This window comes from Aspergillus pseudonomiae (assembly GCF_009193645.1).
Source record: "Aspergillus pseudonomiae strain CBS 119388 unplaced genomic scaffold BDV37scaffold_75, whole genome shotgun sequence".
NCBI classification, from domain to species: Eukaryota; Fungi; Ascomycota; class Eurotiomycetes; order Eurotiales; family Aspergillaceae; genus Aspergillus; species Aspergillus pseudonomiae.
The window spans coordinates 65,043-80,407 of NW_022476067.1; the positions used below are offsets into that span (position 1 = coordinate 65,043).

Here is a 15,365-nt window from a genome sequence, read left to right on the forward strand (position 1 = left end):
GTCCATTGTGTTTTCTTTCATCGTTTCTTTTTCGCCCGTGTTGTTTGCATTCCACGTATAGTTTCTTTCCCCAGGTCATGTCAACCTGGTGTATGTTGCCTTCATACCTTTCAAGTTACCCATAGCAAAACTACAATGGAGAGGAAAGCTGGTGCTGACCTAGTTAACATCGAACCTTTTCTTGGCTCTCTCTTTCTTTGCCTTTGTTCCCCTTCTTTACTATCTTTTCTTCTTCTCTCCCTTTCTCCAGGAAGAGCTTGGCGGCCATAGAAATGTAATCAGCTCTGTGGCTACTCGAACTGGAGGGGGCAATGATCAAAAACATTGAAATCTATCAAGTCTCTTTGTTACAGAGCTGGTGTATGGTCCAGACCATCATCGACCCTTGGCATTCTTACCTTGCATCAATCAATGTATGCGACCTACGCCAGCCATACGAGCTGTAAGGTACTTTTCTTCCTCATGCACTACTATTCAACTAGGAGACATAGAGTAATAAGAGACAAGACGTAAGCCACAACACAAATGATAAAATGACAAAAGAGGGAATCTTGCTGCGCTGCTGAGATTGGGACAGGTGTCATTGATGATAAGAGTTCAAAAAGAAACAAAGGGGGGGAAGAGATAAAAAAAAAAAAAGAAATATATAAGATGGCAAAAGGAAAGGAAGTTATGCAGGTGTTCCAGTGACAACTGTCAACGATTAAAAGATGCTATCTTTGACCCCGAGCATCACAAACACGGGCTGCGAAACGAGACAAGGCCCCGCCCGAATGGAAGAGGGCATAGAAGAAATCAATGAGAGCCGGAAAAGTAGGTGGGGAGCTGCAGCAAAGTTTTCATCGCCTCTTGTCCAAATCCCTCTTTGTAGGAAAGGGAAGAATGGCGCCAGCCATCGCAATTAACGGAGCGTTGCATTTTCCCTTCCCTCCCTCTCAAACGAAGCTATTAACGTGAATAAGAAAATCAATATTAACCCCATTGAGTACAACCGCCGCGCCATAAATTCCATTACGTCGACACGGTCGGTGCCAAACGCGCAACGTAAGACTAGTCTTTGACAAGTTTGAATTAAGCATCACCATTGGCGACGTCCTGGCTGCTAGACTCGCGCGCCATACGAGCCTCGATCTCCCTCAGTTGGCTTTCACGAGCCAACAATTCCTGGCGCTTTTCAGCAATTTCACGCTGCACCCGGAGTTCGATCTCGCGGAGTTTCTCCTCCTCACGACGGAGTTGTTCTTCCTTCAGGCGAACGGACTGGGATGCTAGGTCTTCTGGGTTCATTGACGAATCTTGGGCACTGCTAGAGGGGTCAGTATCCTGCAACATAAGCACAAGGATAGCGATGGATAACGTACGAAGAGACACCGTCAACGCTCTTACTGAGCTTCTCGGTACGGTAGTTTTCGTAAAGGAAATCATGGGTGATCTCCTTCAGATCCGCAAGGTGGCTGTGAAGAAGAGCACTTCGGATGGCCAAGAAATCAGAGTGGCGAGGGTTTTCAACCTCAACAACACCCCAAGGATATTGCCTGGCCCGTACTTTCCGGCCATCGATTTCCACGAAGTCGTCAGAGCCAACGATGGCAAATGGCATAAGTCCACGTAGTTCGGCGTTCTCCTCCACGGTGTCCTCATCATCCTCCTCGATATCGTAAGGGAAGTTATAGACAGGGATGCGGTAGTGCTCGATATCCTCCATGATCAGCTTCTTGGACTCGGCCAGTTCGGCAGGAGTGAGGGAGTCGGCCTTTCCGATGACGGGGATGACGTTGACACGAGGCGAAAGACGCTTCATCAATTCGATATCCAGCTCACGGAGGCCATGGCCAGTCGGTGTGATGAAGTACAAAAGGACGTGGACACGGTTGTCCCTGAAGCGGGGGTTTCGCTTGATTCGTGATTCTTCGGCAAGGATATCATCGTACTGGCGCTCAAGGTATCCAACAATCTCACCAAAGCTGTAAAACGGTCAGTTTTGCGAGCGGCGAACCTAGCACTAGCGGCGTTCACATGCCTTGCTTCATTATCAATCTGGTCACCGAAGCCGGGGGTGTCGACGATAGTGAGAGAGATTCGGGTGCCTTCATCATCCAATTCAAGCTCTTCGGGCCGCCCAATTAGCATATATCATTTTCAATGCCGATTCGAACATCGACTTACCGACCGTAACCGGCTTGATGCGGACACCCTCCTCAACATGAGCATTGGCAGCATCGTCGGCATCCTTGCCCTCCAAAACTTGCTTGCCACAGAGGGTGTTGACGAAGGTAGTACGGCCTGTCAGAATAGCGATTGGTCAATTCCCACACAGGAGAGCAGAGTATGGGGCATTCCTAATACGCACCAGTTCCGCTGGCACCGCAGACCATCAAACAGAACTGGATACCCTTCTTGACATTCTTCTTGCGACGGAGCTTGATCTGTTTATAGGGCATTGAACTCATGATCAGTAACTCATGGGAAGTAGATTGGGTAGGGGTGTCAAGAGCGAGGAACCGATTCAGGGATAATTGTACGTTGGATGGAGGTCAAGAGGGGGTAGAAGGTTGACCTGTTTAAGCAGCGAGTGTGGAAAGGGGAAGCAAGTAACATACCGCGTTGAAAGCCGACGACATGGTGGGCTAAATAAGGAGAGAACGTGGGGAGAAAAGGGGGGGGGGAACAAGAAAGAAGAAGAGGAGAAAGTTGAAGGAAGAGAAAGCGAGCGGCTAAGCACAAAAAGTGGTTTTGGCTAAGGAAAGGACCGGGAGAAGAAGGTGAATGGGGGATGGGATAAATTGCTGCTCTCCTGAGGTCGAATGAGCAGCAGACAAGTTGGAGTGTGAGGAAGAGAGACGTTACCTTACTTCGCCCATTAGGGGGAAAGTTGGTCTCCCTTAGTTTGTTTAGTTTAGCTCCCGGTACAGTAAGGCACTCAGGCTGCTCTCTGTATGGTACCGTGTATTCTTGCATACACGGTATCACAGATACGTAAACTGCTGATGCGAGCGTTTCCCCACTTTCCTTTTGTAAGCTCCTCTAGACCAATCACATCTACCGTTTGCTTCTCCAGGTTGGACTTCACTCAAGAAGAGGACTGGTACTGTATTGTCAGATACCATTGACAGATAAGTCTGGTACCTGACTACTCCAAGTTCACCCAATAATTTACCTGTCCGATATGGACATGAGGATCATCAATTATTGCTCTCGATTGAGAATTGCAATTGTGATGGATGAGGATACCTAGTAGCTTGCTAAACTTCGCATGGGGTCAGGACCCATCTCATTCTCCAGTATCTTGTTTCGTTTTTTTTTTCCTTTTCAAAATCGCCCCTGTGCCTGGTTGAAATCATACCTTATTTGCTTGATCCGACCATTTCTTCCCCAGTCCATGGCCCTTTCAGGGGTTCGGGACATCCAATGGAAGACGCCGTGGGTCGCTGCGGGCCCAAATGGTACTGAAAACGCATCGTACAATACACAGTACAATGGCCGTTAACCACCTTAGGCAGGATGCTTGTATATGGATTTCAAACACGATCCATTGATCTGTAAAAACAAAAAAGCATCCTTTTCATACTCTAGGTGATACTAGAGAATGATCTCGGTGGCGCTAGCTACTACCGTCATTCTTGTATTTTCGTTGATATTTACAGAGTATCTCAGGTCTTTTTCCATTAGGGCAACAGTAATTTTTAGCTTATTCGATCTCTCGTGGAGGGTGCGAGTGATTGAGGTTGGCACTGCATGGCTCTACTAGGAGCATGAGAACTGATGTTCATCAGCCTGAGTGTCTAGCAGGCGTGCCTGTGGTAATCCAAGAAATAGTCATATCGGTCAAGAGCCCTAGCTATGTACCGCGTCCATAGCACGACTGCTAACCAGGTAGGAACCATCTAGTCCTTCCCACGCTGTAGTTGAACATACAGTCCTCAAGGAAAGTGCTGATGTACGTACAGACATCTTCGGAGATGACGTTCAAATATAGGCAGAGAACAGTAGCCCAGGCATTACCATGATAAGTTAGGATGTAACCTAAAATCAATCTTAGCCGGAAGAGGCAACGTCCCATTCATGCAGTGAGGCATGGTCATGGTCTGTAGAGGGTTCGGTCTGAGACGCAGGAAGATTGAAGCAAAGAATCGGAGCGAAGAAAAGAAAACGATCAGGGCGGGATTTGAACTCGTGGTGGTGGGAACAAGTCACTCTTTTAGTAACGTGAACCTAGACCTGGCCATCGACGACCTAACCTAACGCTTCCCCCATACCTAATCCGGGGACCAACTCATCTTGCCGAAGCCAGCGAATGCCTTCCTCAACTACTAGTTAAAGCATCAACGTTCCTAGTTAATAATTCAGTTGGTGACCGCTGCTATTTAGAGGCGACAAAGCAACCTGGATGCACTCAACATCTACTTGGATACTTTCCGTGGTAACATCGGATTCAGTCTCCCGGTTCGATAACCCTTCGTTCAACATAGCATTATGAATACCCGTCAAGTTATTGATGAATCCGTGGGGCCCTTCTCCCTTTCCGCGACCTTTAATAATGACAACAGCTGTTTTGCTGTTGGCCTGGATTCGGGATTTTGTGGTAGGTCTTCTACCTACGTGTCAGGATTACTTTGTGGGAATAACCAGGCTGAGAAGAGAATAACCTGTTGTAGTCTTTAATGCCGACCCTTGTGAGCTGAAAGTATCAAGAGGTATGCAAGCTCCGTTGGTCTCCATACCGAGTCCGGTCCGTGTAGTCCCTTCCACGCCACTAACTTCATGCACCCTGTAGATTTTAATGCAGGCATCGGTGTCGCGGTAATGCTAGGACAGACAAACTACTTAGCCATCGTCGGTGGGGGAAGGCAGCCTAAGTTTCCCCAAAACAAGGTGGGTACACTACCACGAATCTAGCACGTCGACATTCAGTTTTGGTGTACTCATGGCGTATATCCATAGCTGGCTATCTGGGATGATGCGAAACAGAAAGCGGTCATTACTCTAGAATTCCGCACCTCTGTACTAGGGGTCCGTTTGTCAAAGTCACGAATTGTCGTCGCTTTACTGAACAGCATCCACATCTTCGCATTCTCAACCCCCCCGCAAAAGCTGTCTGTCTTTGAAACAACAGATAATCCGATGGGCCTAGCCTGCTTGGGGCAGAAGCTGCTTGCTTTCCCCGGGCGATCTCCCGGGCAAGTTCAATTAGTTGAGCTTGAAACAGGGAATGTCAGTATCATACCTGCGCACAGCTCACCATTACGTGCTATGGCGCTGAGCCCGGATGGAGAGGTGCTGGCAACAGCGAGTGAAATGGTATCATCCACGAACCCCTCTACTCTAAACTGGATCTATTACTGACTACCGTAGGGGACTCTGGTACGGGTATTCTCCACCAGCAATTGCTCAAAAATAGCTGAACTACGGCGGGGGGTCGATCAAGCAGTGATATTCTCTCTCGCCATTTCGCCTTCGAACAACTTATTGGCCGTAACATCGGACAAGTCCACATTACATGTCTTTGATCTTCCTCACCCACTAAACCATTCGCATCGTAATCCACTAGCATCCCAACCATCGGAAGAAGGAACGAACCAGAAATGGGGCATCCTAGGGAAAATCCCCCTGCTTCCCAGGGTTTTCTCTGATGTTTACTCTTTTGCAAGTGCTCCTTTTGAGATTGGTGACGAATCGGCACCAGGTTCTCATTATGTACCACTTGGGACCTCATTTGGAAGACCTCTTAAAGGTGTGGTAGGATGGCCCGACGACCAAACAATTCTCGTTCTAGGATCAGGCAGGGATGGACGCTGGGAGAAGTTCGTCCTTCGTGAAGGCGGCGATGGAAAGCGCTACTGTATGAGGGAAGGCTGGAAAAGATATTTAGGAGGCGGCTGAGGTAGGGTTCTCCGCAACATTCTGCGGGAAAGAGGTCTAGCATTAAGAGTACTAATTATACGCATCTTTATGGGGCAATGGTACTCATTCCTGCTACAAGCAAACGACCATTTGTCTGGCAAATGCTTGATGTCGACGTCGCAGCATGAGACCTGACAGGCTCTTTTTCTGCATATGGCAGATATTGGACGTCAGAGTGTCTACTTCAATTGGTGGCTTTTATCCCACGCTTCGGCTGATCCGTGCATTCTTTCATCGTTGAGATGATGAGCATCTGGCGAGCTGGCGGGCTCATCAAGTGCGCCCCAGTGACCATGTAGTGACTATGACCAAGTCTGTTACCCTTTCATATAAATCATTACCACATATTAGAGATTTATCTGTGTCGGTCCTCCCTATCTCGATTCCGCTGTGGTTGAGGCGATCGTGATCCTACCGGTGTCCTATCTCTGTAGGTTCTCTCCTTCCTTGGTGGTGATCTGTTCCTATAGGATCGCTCTTCTCTTGAGCGCGACCATCGATGCCGAGTACTCCTCTCTCGAGAACGAGAGCGGTCCTCATCATGTCGGCGACGATGGTGGCGGTGACGATGATGGCGACTCGACCTCTCCCTACTAGATTCTCGTCTGCGGGATGGTTTTTCTCGGCTAAGCTTCTCTAGCGCTCGCGCGACTTCCTCTTTCTTCTCCTGTATGAGATACTCCTTCATCGGGTCCTCCTCATCGTGGTTCACCATTAATTCCTCAAGCTCCTTCTCTTCCTTCAGTAGAGGTCGTCTTCCCTGCTCATCTTCGCCAGTTCTTCTCTTTCTCCGCCTGCGTCTCTCATCATCTGTATCTCCATCACCTGCACTCTTAGCGACTGCGTCGCCCATCAGTTTTGCGACATTATCCCCCTCCTCTTCATCATCTCTTCTCTTATATCTCACGTGGTCCACACGCAACACTCTTCCCAGAACTGTAGATCCACCTAAGTTATCAACGGCAAGGTCTGTACTGCGCTGGTCTTCATATTTTAGAAATGCAAATCCTCGGCTCTTCCCAGTTTCTTTATCGCGCACAAGGTTCACGTGGACTGGTTCGCCATACTGCGAGAAGATTGTCACGATGTCACCCTCGGAGAGGTCGAACGGCAGACCACCAATGTAGATGTATGCTGTGTCTCGGTAATCGGCGTGCCAGGACGCTTCAGGTGGGCTGCATCAGTCAACGAGTGTTAGCCGGAAATCCTTTTGGGGGGACGGATTCCATTCAAGCAAAAGTACCACGCACATTGCATTTTCAAGTTCGCGCTTATTGAGCGCCTGGATCTGACGGATAGCGTTCATTATTACAATACGACTTCCGAGTGAATAAGCGAGAGAACCGTATAACACGCTTTCGGAAGGATAGTTGATCTGTATCCAGCTGAACGCGCTGGGGTAGATCTTTTTGGCGCAAAAGATAGATAGCTACTACGGCTCGGAGAACGGGACTAAGCTGCAAAGAGATCAATCACGGGCGGCCTCCGCAGGAGGTCCCACCCGCAAGAACGGCGAGACTTGCAACTATTGTTTACAACGAAATAACTTGTAATTTCCCCCTCTACGGAACAACTCTTCCTCGCGACACCCTTGGAAATTTCAACATCCTCATAGGCGGCTACTGGAGATATTGAAGACTTCCCTTAACGGGAAAAGATCTTGTCTACGATCCTGTCTGAACAGCTCATAGAGTATACCGACACCAGATCCATATCCCCTGACACTGTTCCGACCGCTGTTCCATTATTTCACCGACCTCGACAGTTCGCGGTCCACGCGTTAAATTCGTCCGAATATTGACAGGACTGTCTGGCGGCCGCTTGGGATGGTCCGCGCCCGCTAAATACAGTCGACACTGGACAGACAATGTTCACCTCAAGTCATAATTCCGGGCCCAAGCTCGGGTCGGGAAACAACAGTCGACCCTCGAGCAAGGATGGCCCAAAGAAGAATATCTGGTCTTCTATGTTAGATAGCGTCGCCAACGGAAAGCGCTTGCCGGAAAAGAATCTTCTCATCCTAGGTATACAGCCTCGACTTCCCCGACTGGTACAAAATGGTCCTGTATGTCGCTAATCAGATATATTCTGCTTTCCAGGAGGTACTCCCGAGAGCCAAAGAGAGTTTTTAGACACATTGTCGGCGGACACATCAGACCCCAGCTTATCAAACGACAGGCGGAAGGGAAGGGTACCCCCGGTTGCCAATCAGTTCGCTTTAGGATACACATACCAAGATGTTCTAGATGCAGACCAAGAAGGTAAATACGGCCATACCTACACATCTTCAAGGGCATTCGTGCGTTTGAATCGGGCTAATATGTAGTTTAAAAGATACTTTGGCGCGCGTCTCTGCCTATCTCCTTTCCGAACCCTCCCTATCTTTTGCGCCCCTCCTCAAACCGCTTTTGACCGCCCAATCTGTCCCGGAGACGCTGGTCGTGATCCTACTAGACTGGTCGGACCCTTGGACATGGGTCCGGCGGCTAAGGGAATGGGTCCGTCTTTTGCGACACGTGCTCATTTCTCTAGATGATGAGACAAAAATTGTAATGGAAGAAACTATGACAGAGTGGAGAGATCGAAAGAGGGGAATAGACCCCGGTTCAACAGCGGCACAAGGATTGACCAGCTCGGGGGGGCCGGTGACGATACCTTTAGGGCCCGGCGAATGGGATGAGGGGCTAGGAATTCCTATGTGTGTGGTCTGTCAGGGAGTATGTAAAGCCCGGAACACCATACATGCGAAACAGCATCATTTGAGGAGATCATTTATTAATCAAATGTTGCAGGCTGATAAGATCGAGAAATTGGAGAAGGACCATGGCTGGCACGAGGAGCAATTCGATTTCATCCTCCAGTTCATGAGAACAATTCTTCTTAAACGTGAGTTTCTTTGTGGGCCTTGCGTGCCTCCTATGGTCTAGAGCGGCTCTCTGATTACTAGCAGATGGCGCATCACTTATCTATACGACACCTTTTCTGGCCAACTCGCTGCAGGGCTTGTTACATTCGTCGCTCGGTATACATTCGCTCCTGAAGAGACAGTCCCTCAAGCACAACGTGATTGATCGCGATAAGATCCTAGTACCTTCAAACTGGGACTCGTGGGGAAAGATTCGAATTATCAGGGAAGGTTTTGATATGGAAGGAGTCTCAACAGCATGGTCGATTGAAATTCAGGATCCGCCAGAACCGCTCTCTGGTTCGCCCGTGGATGGTGATAAGTCGTCTCAAGGCGAAGATGTAGCCGGCCTGGATGATGGAACAAGCGCCGTGGCTATCTTCGAACAGACGATCAAAGACCCCAAACTAGACGCATCCATGACGCATCCTGGCAGTCAACATAGCAAAAACAAGGTTGAGGTCGACACATTCGACATGCAAAGCTTCCTCGGGAAGCAGTTGGAGGTTCTAGAACAGTTAAAACTTGAAGATGAGAAGGATCGCACAGCTAAACCAGTGCCCCAGCTTGAGATGTCACCGCTAGATGATAATGGCCGAGTAAATGAGCACATCGGGCCTGTCCAATTCAATATGGGAGGAATTCAAGTGGATGCTGATGATATGCTAAGGAAACTTAAGGTGAGTGACGACTCCAGCGGCCGCTTGTCTTGTTCGAAGCCGTGTCGCTGACCATCTAATTAATATAGGAGAGGGAAGCCAATCGATCCCAGAGAAAGGATACCCTTTCGGCACCCTCTGGCGAGAAATCGCACAATCAAGCACTGGCAAACTTCTTTGCAGGCTTGGTCAAGAAGCCTGGCGGTAGCCCTCGCGGGAGTCCGTCGGCATAATCTCCTGCCTTTCCACTGGTGTTTTTTGGATTGTACTTTTATTTACCCTCGCACACCGTACATACTCCCGACATCGAGGATATCGGCTTAGCGACACTCATTGTCACTGTTTTTTGATACCGGAATGGCTTTAGGCTGGGTTAGGAGTCGGAGAGACGGCGGCGGATTCCCCATAAGACTATTTCTCTTGGTCCCCTGTGGACTATCTGTATTTCAACTGGACGATATATCCTCTGCAACTACACGCCCATAATGGGAATTACTCGATCTTCTTGACCAAACGGACTGTTCCAATCTTTGCCCGGGTTAAGTGTAGAATATAACGATCATGTATCGGCATTACGCATTTAAACTCTGCAGCGTCAATGACAATCGACTGTTGTAGTAGCAGCCGGGATGATCCCTGCATCAGTGCCATCGTAGCATGCTGAGTTTATCGGGTCTGCGAGATTGTTTTTATGTCTTGGAAAAGCCCCAGCACCTAATAGACACAGACCTACTCTGTATTTCAAGCATTTAAACTCCTTATGTACGATAGCCGCTCTCCACATTGTATGTACTTGAAATTAAGGCGAAGGCTAAAAAAAAAATCAGATCCAATCACTATAAAGTCTATAGGTATCTTGTCACTGAGCAGAAAAGAGACATAGGCAAAAAAGATGGAGATGCGGGGAATTGAACCCCGGACCTTTCACATGCTAAGCGAACATTATACCACTAAACCACATCCCCAATTGGTTGAAAGATAGCTGCTCTAAATCTTAAATGAGTCACAACTAACTTTAAAAACTCAAGTGTCTGACAATTCAGGGGTTGAGCTAATCCAAAAAGCAAAACGGGTCATCTGGCTATATAAACTCAATCTGGTAGGGCTGTATTCCAATTTCTTGTATTAAGAAGTATTAATAGGTACTTATTTTACGGAAGAACCACAAGATATTTAACAAATGAAGCGGTAATGTAATATGTATACAATTTACTCAACTTGAATGTTGGTAATCATAGGAAATAGTGCAGTTAGCAGTCACATGATTGTATGCTGCCTGATAAGGCATCATGTGTCAGGTTGCACAGTACTGTAAAAAATGGGTCCGGCTTAACGGTCGAAGTGAACCTGCAACCACGTGGTTTGGTTCCAATATCAAGTAGCAACATACCGCTCATACTTAAGATACTACAAGGTGTCAATGGCATAGCCCTTGTATTGTCGTGTTTATCTTATAAGAGTCTGAAGATGAAATCAAAGCAGTCTTTGCGTGGGTTAGAACAACTCCACAAAGTACATGAGAAACAATGATCGCCGTGGAGTTCCTAGCGGTTTCAAACCTCGGAGAACATAGGTTTTACTTATAGTTCCTCCAGTAAAACGCCGACAGACCAAACTTTCTAACGCAGCAACTTGTTCGATCTGCAGGTACACGTCTCCAAGAGTCCCAAGACCACAGGGGAAGAATAAGACCGCGGGACTTGAAACACAACACGGTAGATTTTACTCCGATATCCGGGTGGATGGACAATCTTTACGTATACCAGGCCAATGCCGAGAAGCCACCGACCCACCAAGCGTTCCAGCTTAACAACTCACAGCTCGCAGGGCTGCGGCGCTTCCTCACGGAGCGATGGACTATGACCAACAGGGATTTAAAATGGACTGCCAGGCGGGGCCCCGTGCCGTTTCATTGCACCGTTCATGGGGGCAAACGTCCACTAGATTGATACTAAGTCCTCCCCAGTTGAACGTAATCCTTGCCCACTTGACCAACTTATTTCCCATTCCCCCCCTGTACATAGAGAGAGCCTGGGGTGCTGGACTCCCTGCTTGTCACTAACAATTCATGAAGCAGCTAATCTTGATTTTTTCACCTTCACGCTCTTTTATTTGATTTTACCGGGTTGTAATCCATTCTTTCTTACTTCATGCTGCTTTCTTTTTGTCTTTTCCTACAGGCCAGATCTCCCTCTCTATAATCTGTCTAGTTCCCTACCCATGAAAGAATGATTTTCCTCATTGTTGCACTGCTCCAATTGGTGCTTACGACATTTGCACAATCTAGCGCCGATGACGACTTAATGTCCTTTGTGACGGTATGCTTAAATTATCTACAATGCCAGCAACTGTGCTAAAACAAAAGGAACCCCCGTCTAGCTCCCGGGTGTCAGGGCGTTAAAATATGAAGTGTATTACAAAGATCGCGATCGCGTCAGCCCGGGCTACTGGTTCGTTGCGCCGTATGGAAACATCGCCCCAGAACCACCGTCGCAAAAATACAAGCCATACCAGATCGGACCCTATATTTATGATGCCGATGGGGTATGTCTCACTTGCGAAGTCCCTACGTCCCACACCCCGCAATCCTCCCAGAAACCACGACTAACCGATTCCCATGCGCAATAGATGCTCATCTGGGCTGGCTCGCCCATGTTTGATAACCGCAACGTCTTCGATTTCAAGGTAGTCAATAGCATTGGTGACGAACCACACCTCTCATTGGTCTGGCAAATCGCCTACGATCACTCGGATAATGGATATGGCGTCGTACTAGACAATGCCTATGACATCCAAAAGAAAGTTCCTATGCCAGAGGAGTACGGTGCCTTTGATATACACGAATTCAATATCCTCGACGATGGCAAAACGGCCATGGCCATCACGTATCGAGAACATGAAATCGCCCTGGACACGCAAGACCGTCCTGGTGAACATACCTATGTCTTGTCAGGCGGATTTGTCCAAATAGATTTGAGCTCGGAAAAGATCAATTATGTTTGGGATGGCGTCGACAAAGTTGCCCTAAGTGAATCGGTCACTATCAACCAGGAGACCCCTCCCGCGGGGCCACCAGGATGGGACTATGTCCACCTGAACTCAATCGACAGGAACGACGATGGCGACTATATTATCTCCTATCGGTTTACCAATACGATTTACATGGTTTCCGGCAAGGATGGGAATATTATGTGGCGGCTGGGCGGGCAGTACACTGACTTTGAACAAGACTTCACATTCTCCAAGCAGCACGATGCAAAATTCATTGAGTCTAATGGGACGCACCATGTGATTTCACTCCTGAACAATGCCTCTGATGAATTAAGCAACGACGAGGATGTCTCATCGGCTCTTTTCATCGAGCTAGATACCAGCACATCCCCGAAAACTGCTAAAGTTATCCGACGCTATAACCGCCCCGATGGCGGCCTCACCCGACTCCGTGGCAATACTCAGCTGCTCCCAAACAATAACGTGTTTGTTGGATGGAGTGAGAGGGGCTATATTTCCGAGTTCTCACCCGAAGGCGACACTTTGCTGACCGCAAACTTTGCTTCCTCGCGCTACTCGACCTATCGGGCATACAAGTTTGAGTTCACAGGCCGCCCCAGTGCACCTCCTGACCTGGTTGCCTCTGTGTGGGGCACGGATCAGACAGATCTCTCGACGACTTTCTATGTCAGTTGGAATGGCGCCACCGATATTGCTGGGTGGAACTTCTACGCGCGGGCTGCGAAGAATGGTCACCCTATCCTTGTCGGAAACGCCACCAAGACCGATTTTGAGACGATGTTCATCGCCCGCGGATACCTGGACTGGGTGACCGCGGAAGCGGTTGATCGCGAAGGCCGAGTTCTGGGTGCTTCTCGGGTCCAGAGGAGCAAGATCCCCGATAACTGGGCCGCGGCTGGGTTCAAAGGCGATCTCAAGACCCTTAAACCAGATGACCCCAAGGCCCCCAAATCGAACGCTAATGGGCAAACCATTGGTGACGAAGAGGCCGATAACATAAACAAAAACAACAACTTGCAATTCCCGCACGCGGATGATGCAGATGTGAAGCAGATTGCCCAGCTGGCGCAAGAAACGTACGATCTCGTTCGAAACGTCAGTGGTATTTTCGTCCTCATCGTACTTTGCGGTATAGTAAGTGGTATCGCGGCCAGTATCTATCTCTTGATCCGCCGTCGGAGAACACAGCCTTACAAAAACGTCCCATCGGATGACATTCCAGATGAGGAGATCCGCCTCCATTCAGTTGAGTGATCTGCTACCTTCTATGTCTTATCTTTATCGGAAGTCTCTTGCTTTAGGCGACTTGTGTAGATTATACCCTTTGATACCTATATACATACGCATATCATGTACATTTAATAGTGACTCTTCCCAAATCTAGCAACTAGGCTACCACACTGCCCTGCTTGGACCTGCAAATGCACCCTAAGCCTACTACCCAACCTCCTCCCTATAGATCACTTAACGCGGCATCCAAGGCAAGCAGATATCACATCTCGATGTATACGCAGGCGCAAGCCCATGTCGGTATTCATATTTTGGATCCAAACATATCTTCTCTGCAAACAACTCGTCCCCAGTACTAAAGATATACCAAAGGCACCAATTGTCTGGTCCTTGGTATGTTACTTGTTCTAGGTAGTGAATCAAGTATAGTTGTAGATGGGCGGTATGGGTCCTGTCATTGGACGTTTGTAGTTCGGACGGACCTTCTGCGATTTTGGCAGCTAGACCCAGGGCCACACTGAACAGTGCTGGAATTTCGAGGGACATCATAGATGTCTAAACTGTATAAAAAAGGAACGAAGGTATGAAGGGCAAAAAGAGATGGAGATGCGGGGAATTGAACCCCGGACCTTTCACATGCTAAGCGAACATTATACCACTAAACCACATCCCCAATTGGTTGGAATACAGGACCATTATAATGCTTTACTAGTGTACGATAAGCACTGACCACGCTATGCCTTATGTAGCTTAGAGCCGCCGCTTTATCCTAAGTATATCATTCAGTATGAGTAGGATTACGAATAGATGTATTACGGCACATACCAAATAACTACGGGAATCCTTGAAGAGAAAAAACCAGCTGGCGCACTAGAAGTGTCTCAACCAGTTTGGCCAGGTTAAGATAAGTAGAACTGACATCCACGGCTTTCGTTGGCAGATCTGATCCACTATATTGGCTTCCAGATACGTGGGATCGCCGGTTCCTTGGGTTAGTTCGTTTGATTCCATGGTGCTGTATGATATATTCCTCGTCTGTGGATTCTAGAGATAGCATGTGCGTTGAGCCTTTCTACATTCGGGTATTGACTGCGGACATCTCCATCCGTGCTACATGCTGTGTTGGAAGGAGACCAATCATGCAGTAAGGTGGAAGTAACGCTTTGCAGTGCATCCGTTCTGGTCGATACAGGCTGTGATATGTTTATTTTGTATGCATTCAGTCTCCAGTCTCCCTTGCTCTCCGTAGCTCTGTTGACTCGACGTCTTGTGTTGGGGTCGGGTTAGGGTTGAGGATGGAGGCTATCTGTGGGTTGGCGATCGCGGCTCTCTTTGCTGAATGCATCTTGGGATCGTTTACAGATTGAGTATGAGTGGTATCTGGTGGCCCTTTGGCGCTATGGCGCTAGGGCGATGCATATATTCAGTTGTGGGGTTCAGGTGGCGATGTATTTGTTGAGGATTTTGGCTATATATATCCAGAGAGAAATGTAGACGCTACGTAGATACATATACTGAATTGATGCGCAACCAACAACTACACAAGGGACAGTTCGCAGTAGGCTCATGCCATACTATTGACTAAGGATGAGTTATATATACTGATACATCTCACATATGCAACAAGAGAAACCACTATCAGCCACAAAGATATGACC

General features: G+C 48.1%; 5 protein-coding genes and 2 non-coding genes across 7 annotated transcripts; 3 read left to right on the forward strand and 4 right to left on the reverse strand.

Moving 5' to 3' along the window:
* Nucleotides 1–988: 988 nt before the first annotated feature.
* On the reverse strand, nucleotides 989–2,831 carry aspA (putative septin AspA). The gene is made up of 6 exons (XM_032079817.1): nucleotides 2,601–2,831; nucleotides 2,351–2,426; nucleotides 2,167–2,283; nucleotides 2,021–2,108; nucleotides 1,362–1,964; nucleotides 989–1,303 (listed from the first exon to the last, which is right to left on the reverse strand). Exons 1-6 carry the CDS (start codon nucleotides 2,619–2,621, stop codon nucleotides 1,072–1,074), a joined length of 1,137 nt encoding a protein of 378 aa, XP_031937978.1. The 5' UTR covers nucleotides 2,622–2,831; the 3' UTR covers nucleotides 989–1,071.
* Nucleotides 2,832–4,280: 1,449 nt separating this feature from the next.
* BDV37DRAFT_198490 (phosphatidylinositol-3,5-bisphosphate binding protein HSV2) lies at nucleotides 4,281–6,068 on the forward strand. Its single transcript, XM_032079819.1, has 5 exons — nucleotides 4,281–4,582; nucleotides 4,656–4,694; nucleotides 4,775–4,872; nucleotides 4,942–5,298; nucleotides 5,353–6,068. The coding sequence occupies exons 1-5, from the start codon at nucleotides 4,474–4,476 to the stop codon at nucleotides 5,878–5,880; spliced, it is 1,131 nt and encodes a 376-aa protein (XP_031937979.1). The 5' UTR covers nucleotides 4,281–4,473; the 3' UTR covers nucleotides 5,881–6,068.
* Nucleotides 6,069–7,285, reverse strand: BDV37DRAFT_198493 (uncharacterized protein). The gene is made up of 2 exons (XM_032079820.1): nucleotides 7,152–7,285; nucleotides 6,069–7,076 (listed from the first exon to the last, which is right to left on the reverse strand). Exons 1-2 carry the CDS (start codon nucleotides 7,205–7,207, stop codon nucleotides 6,257–6,259), a joined length of 876 nt encoding a protein of 291 aa, XP_031937980.1. The 5' UTR covers nucleotides 7,208–7,285; the 3' UTR covers nucleotides 6,069–6,256.
* Nucleotides 7,286–7,379: 94 nt separating this feature from the next.
* Nucleotides 7,380–9,946, forward strand: BDV37DRAFT_257120 (dynein family protein). The gene is made up of 6 exons (XM_032082907.1): nucleotides 7,380–7,925; nucleotides 8,001–8,162; nucleotides 8,236–8,618; nucleotides 8,694–8,787; nucleotides 8,852–9,486; nucleotides 9,555–9,946. The coding sequence occupies exons 1-6, from the start codon at nucleotides 7,769–7,771 to the stop codon at nucleotides 9,696–9,698; spliced, it is 1,575 nt and encodes a 524-aa protein (XP_031937981.1). The 5' UTR covers nucleotides 7,380–7,768; the 3' UTR covers nucleotides 9,699–9,946.
* A 412-nt stretch (nucleotides 9,947–10,358) lies between these two features.
* On the reverse strand, nucleotides 10,359–10,430 carry BDV37DRAFT_t181. Its single transcript has one exon. It is a non-coding gene; the product is annotated as a tRNA-Ala (tRNA).
* A 1,061-nt stretch (nucleotides 10,431–11,491) lies between these two features.
* On the forward strand, nucleotides 11,492–13,789 carry BDV37DRAFT_257122 (uncharacterized protein). The gene is made up of 3 exons (XM_032082908.1): nucleotides 11,492–11,783; nucleotides 11,845–12,009; nucleotides 12,094–13,789. The coding sequence occupies exons 1-3, from the start codon at nucleotides 11,694–11,696 to the stop codon at nucleotides 13,729–13,731; spliced, it is 1,893 nt and encodes a 630-aa protein (XP_031937982.1). The 5' UTR covers nucleotides 11,492–11,693; the 3' UTR covers nucleotides 13,732–13,789.
* A 519-nt stretch (nucleotides 13,790–14,308) lies between these two features.
* BDV37DRAFT_t180 lies at nucleotides 14,309–14,380 on the reverse strand. The gene has a single exon. It is a non-coding gene; the product is annotated as a tRNA-Ala (tRNA).
* Between the last annotated feature and the right edge of the window lie 985 nt (nucleotides 14,381–15,365).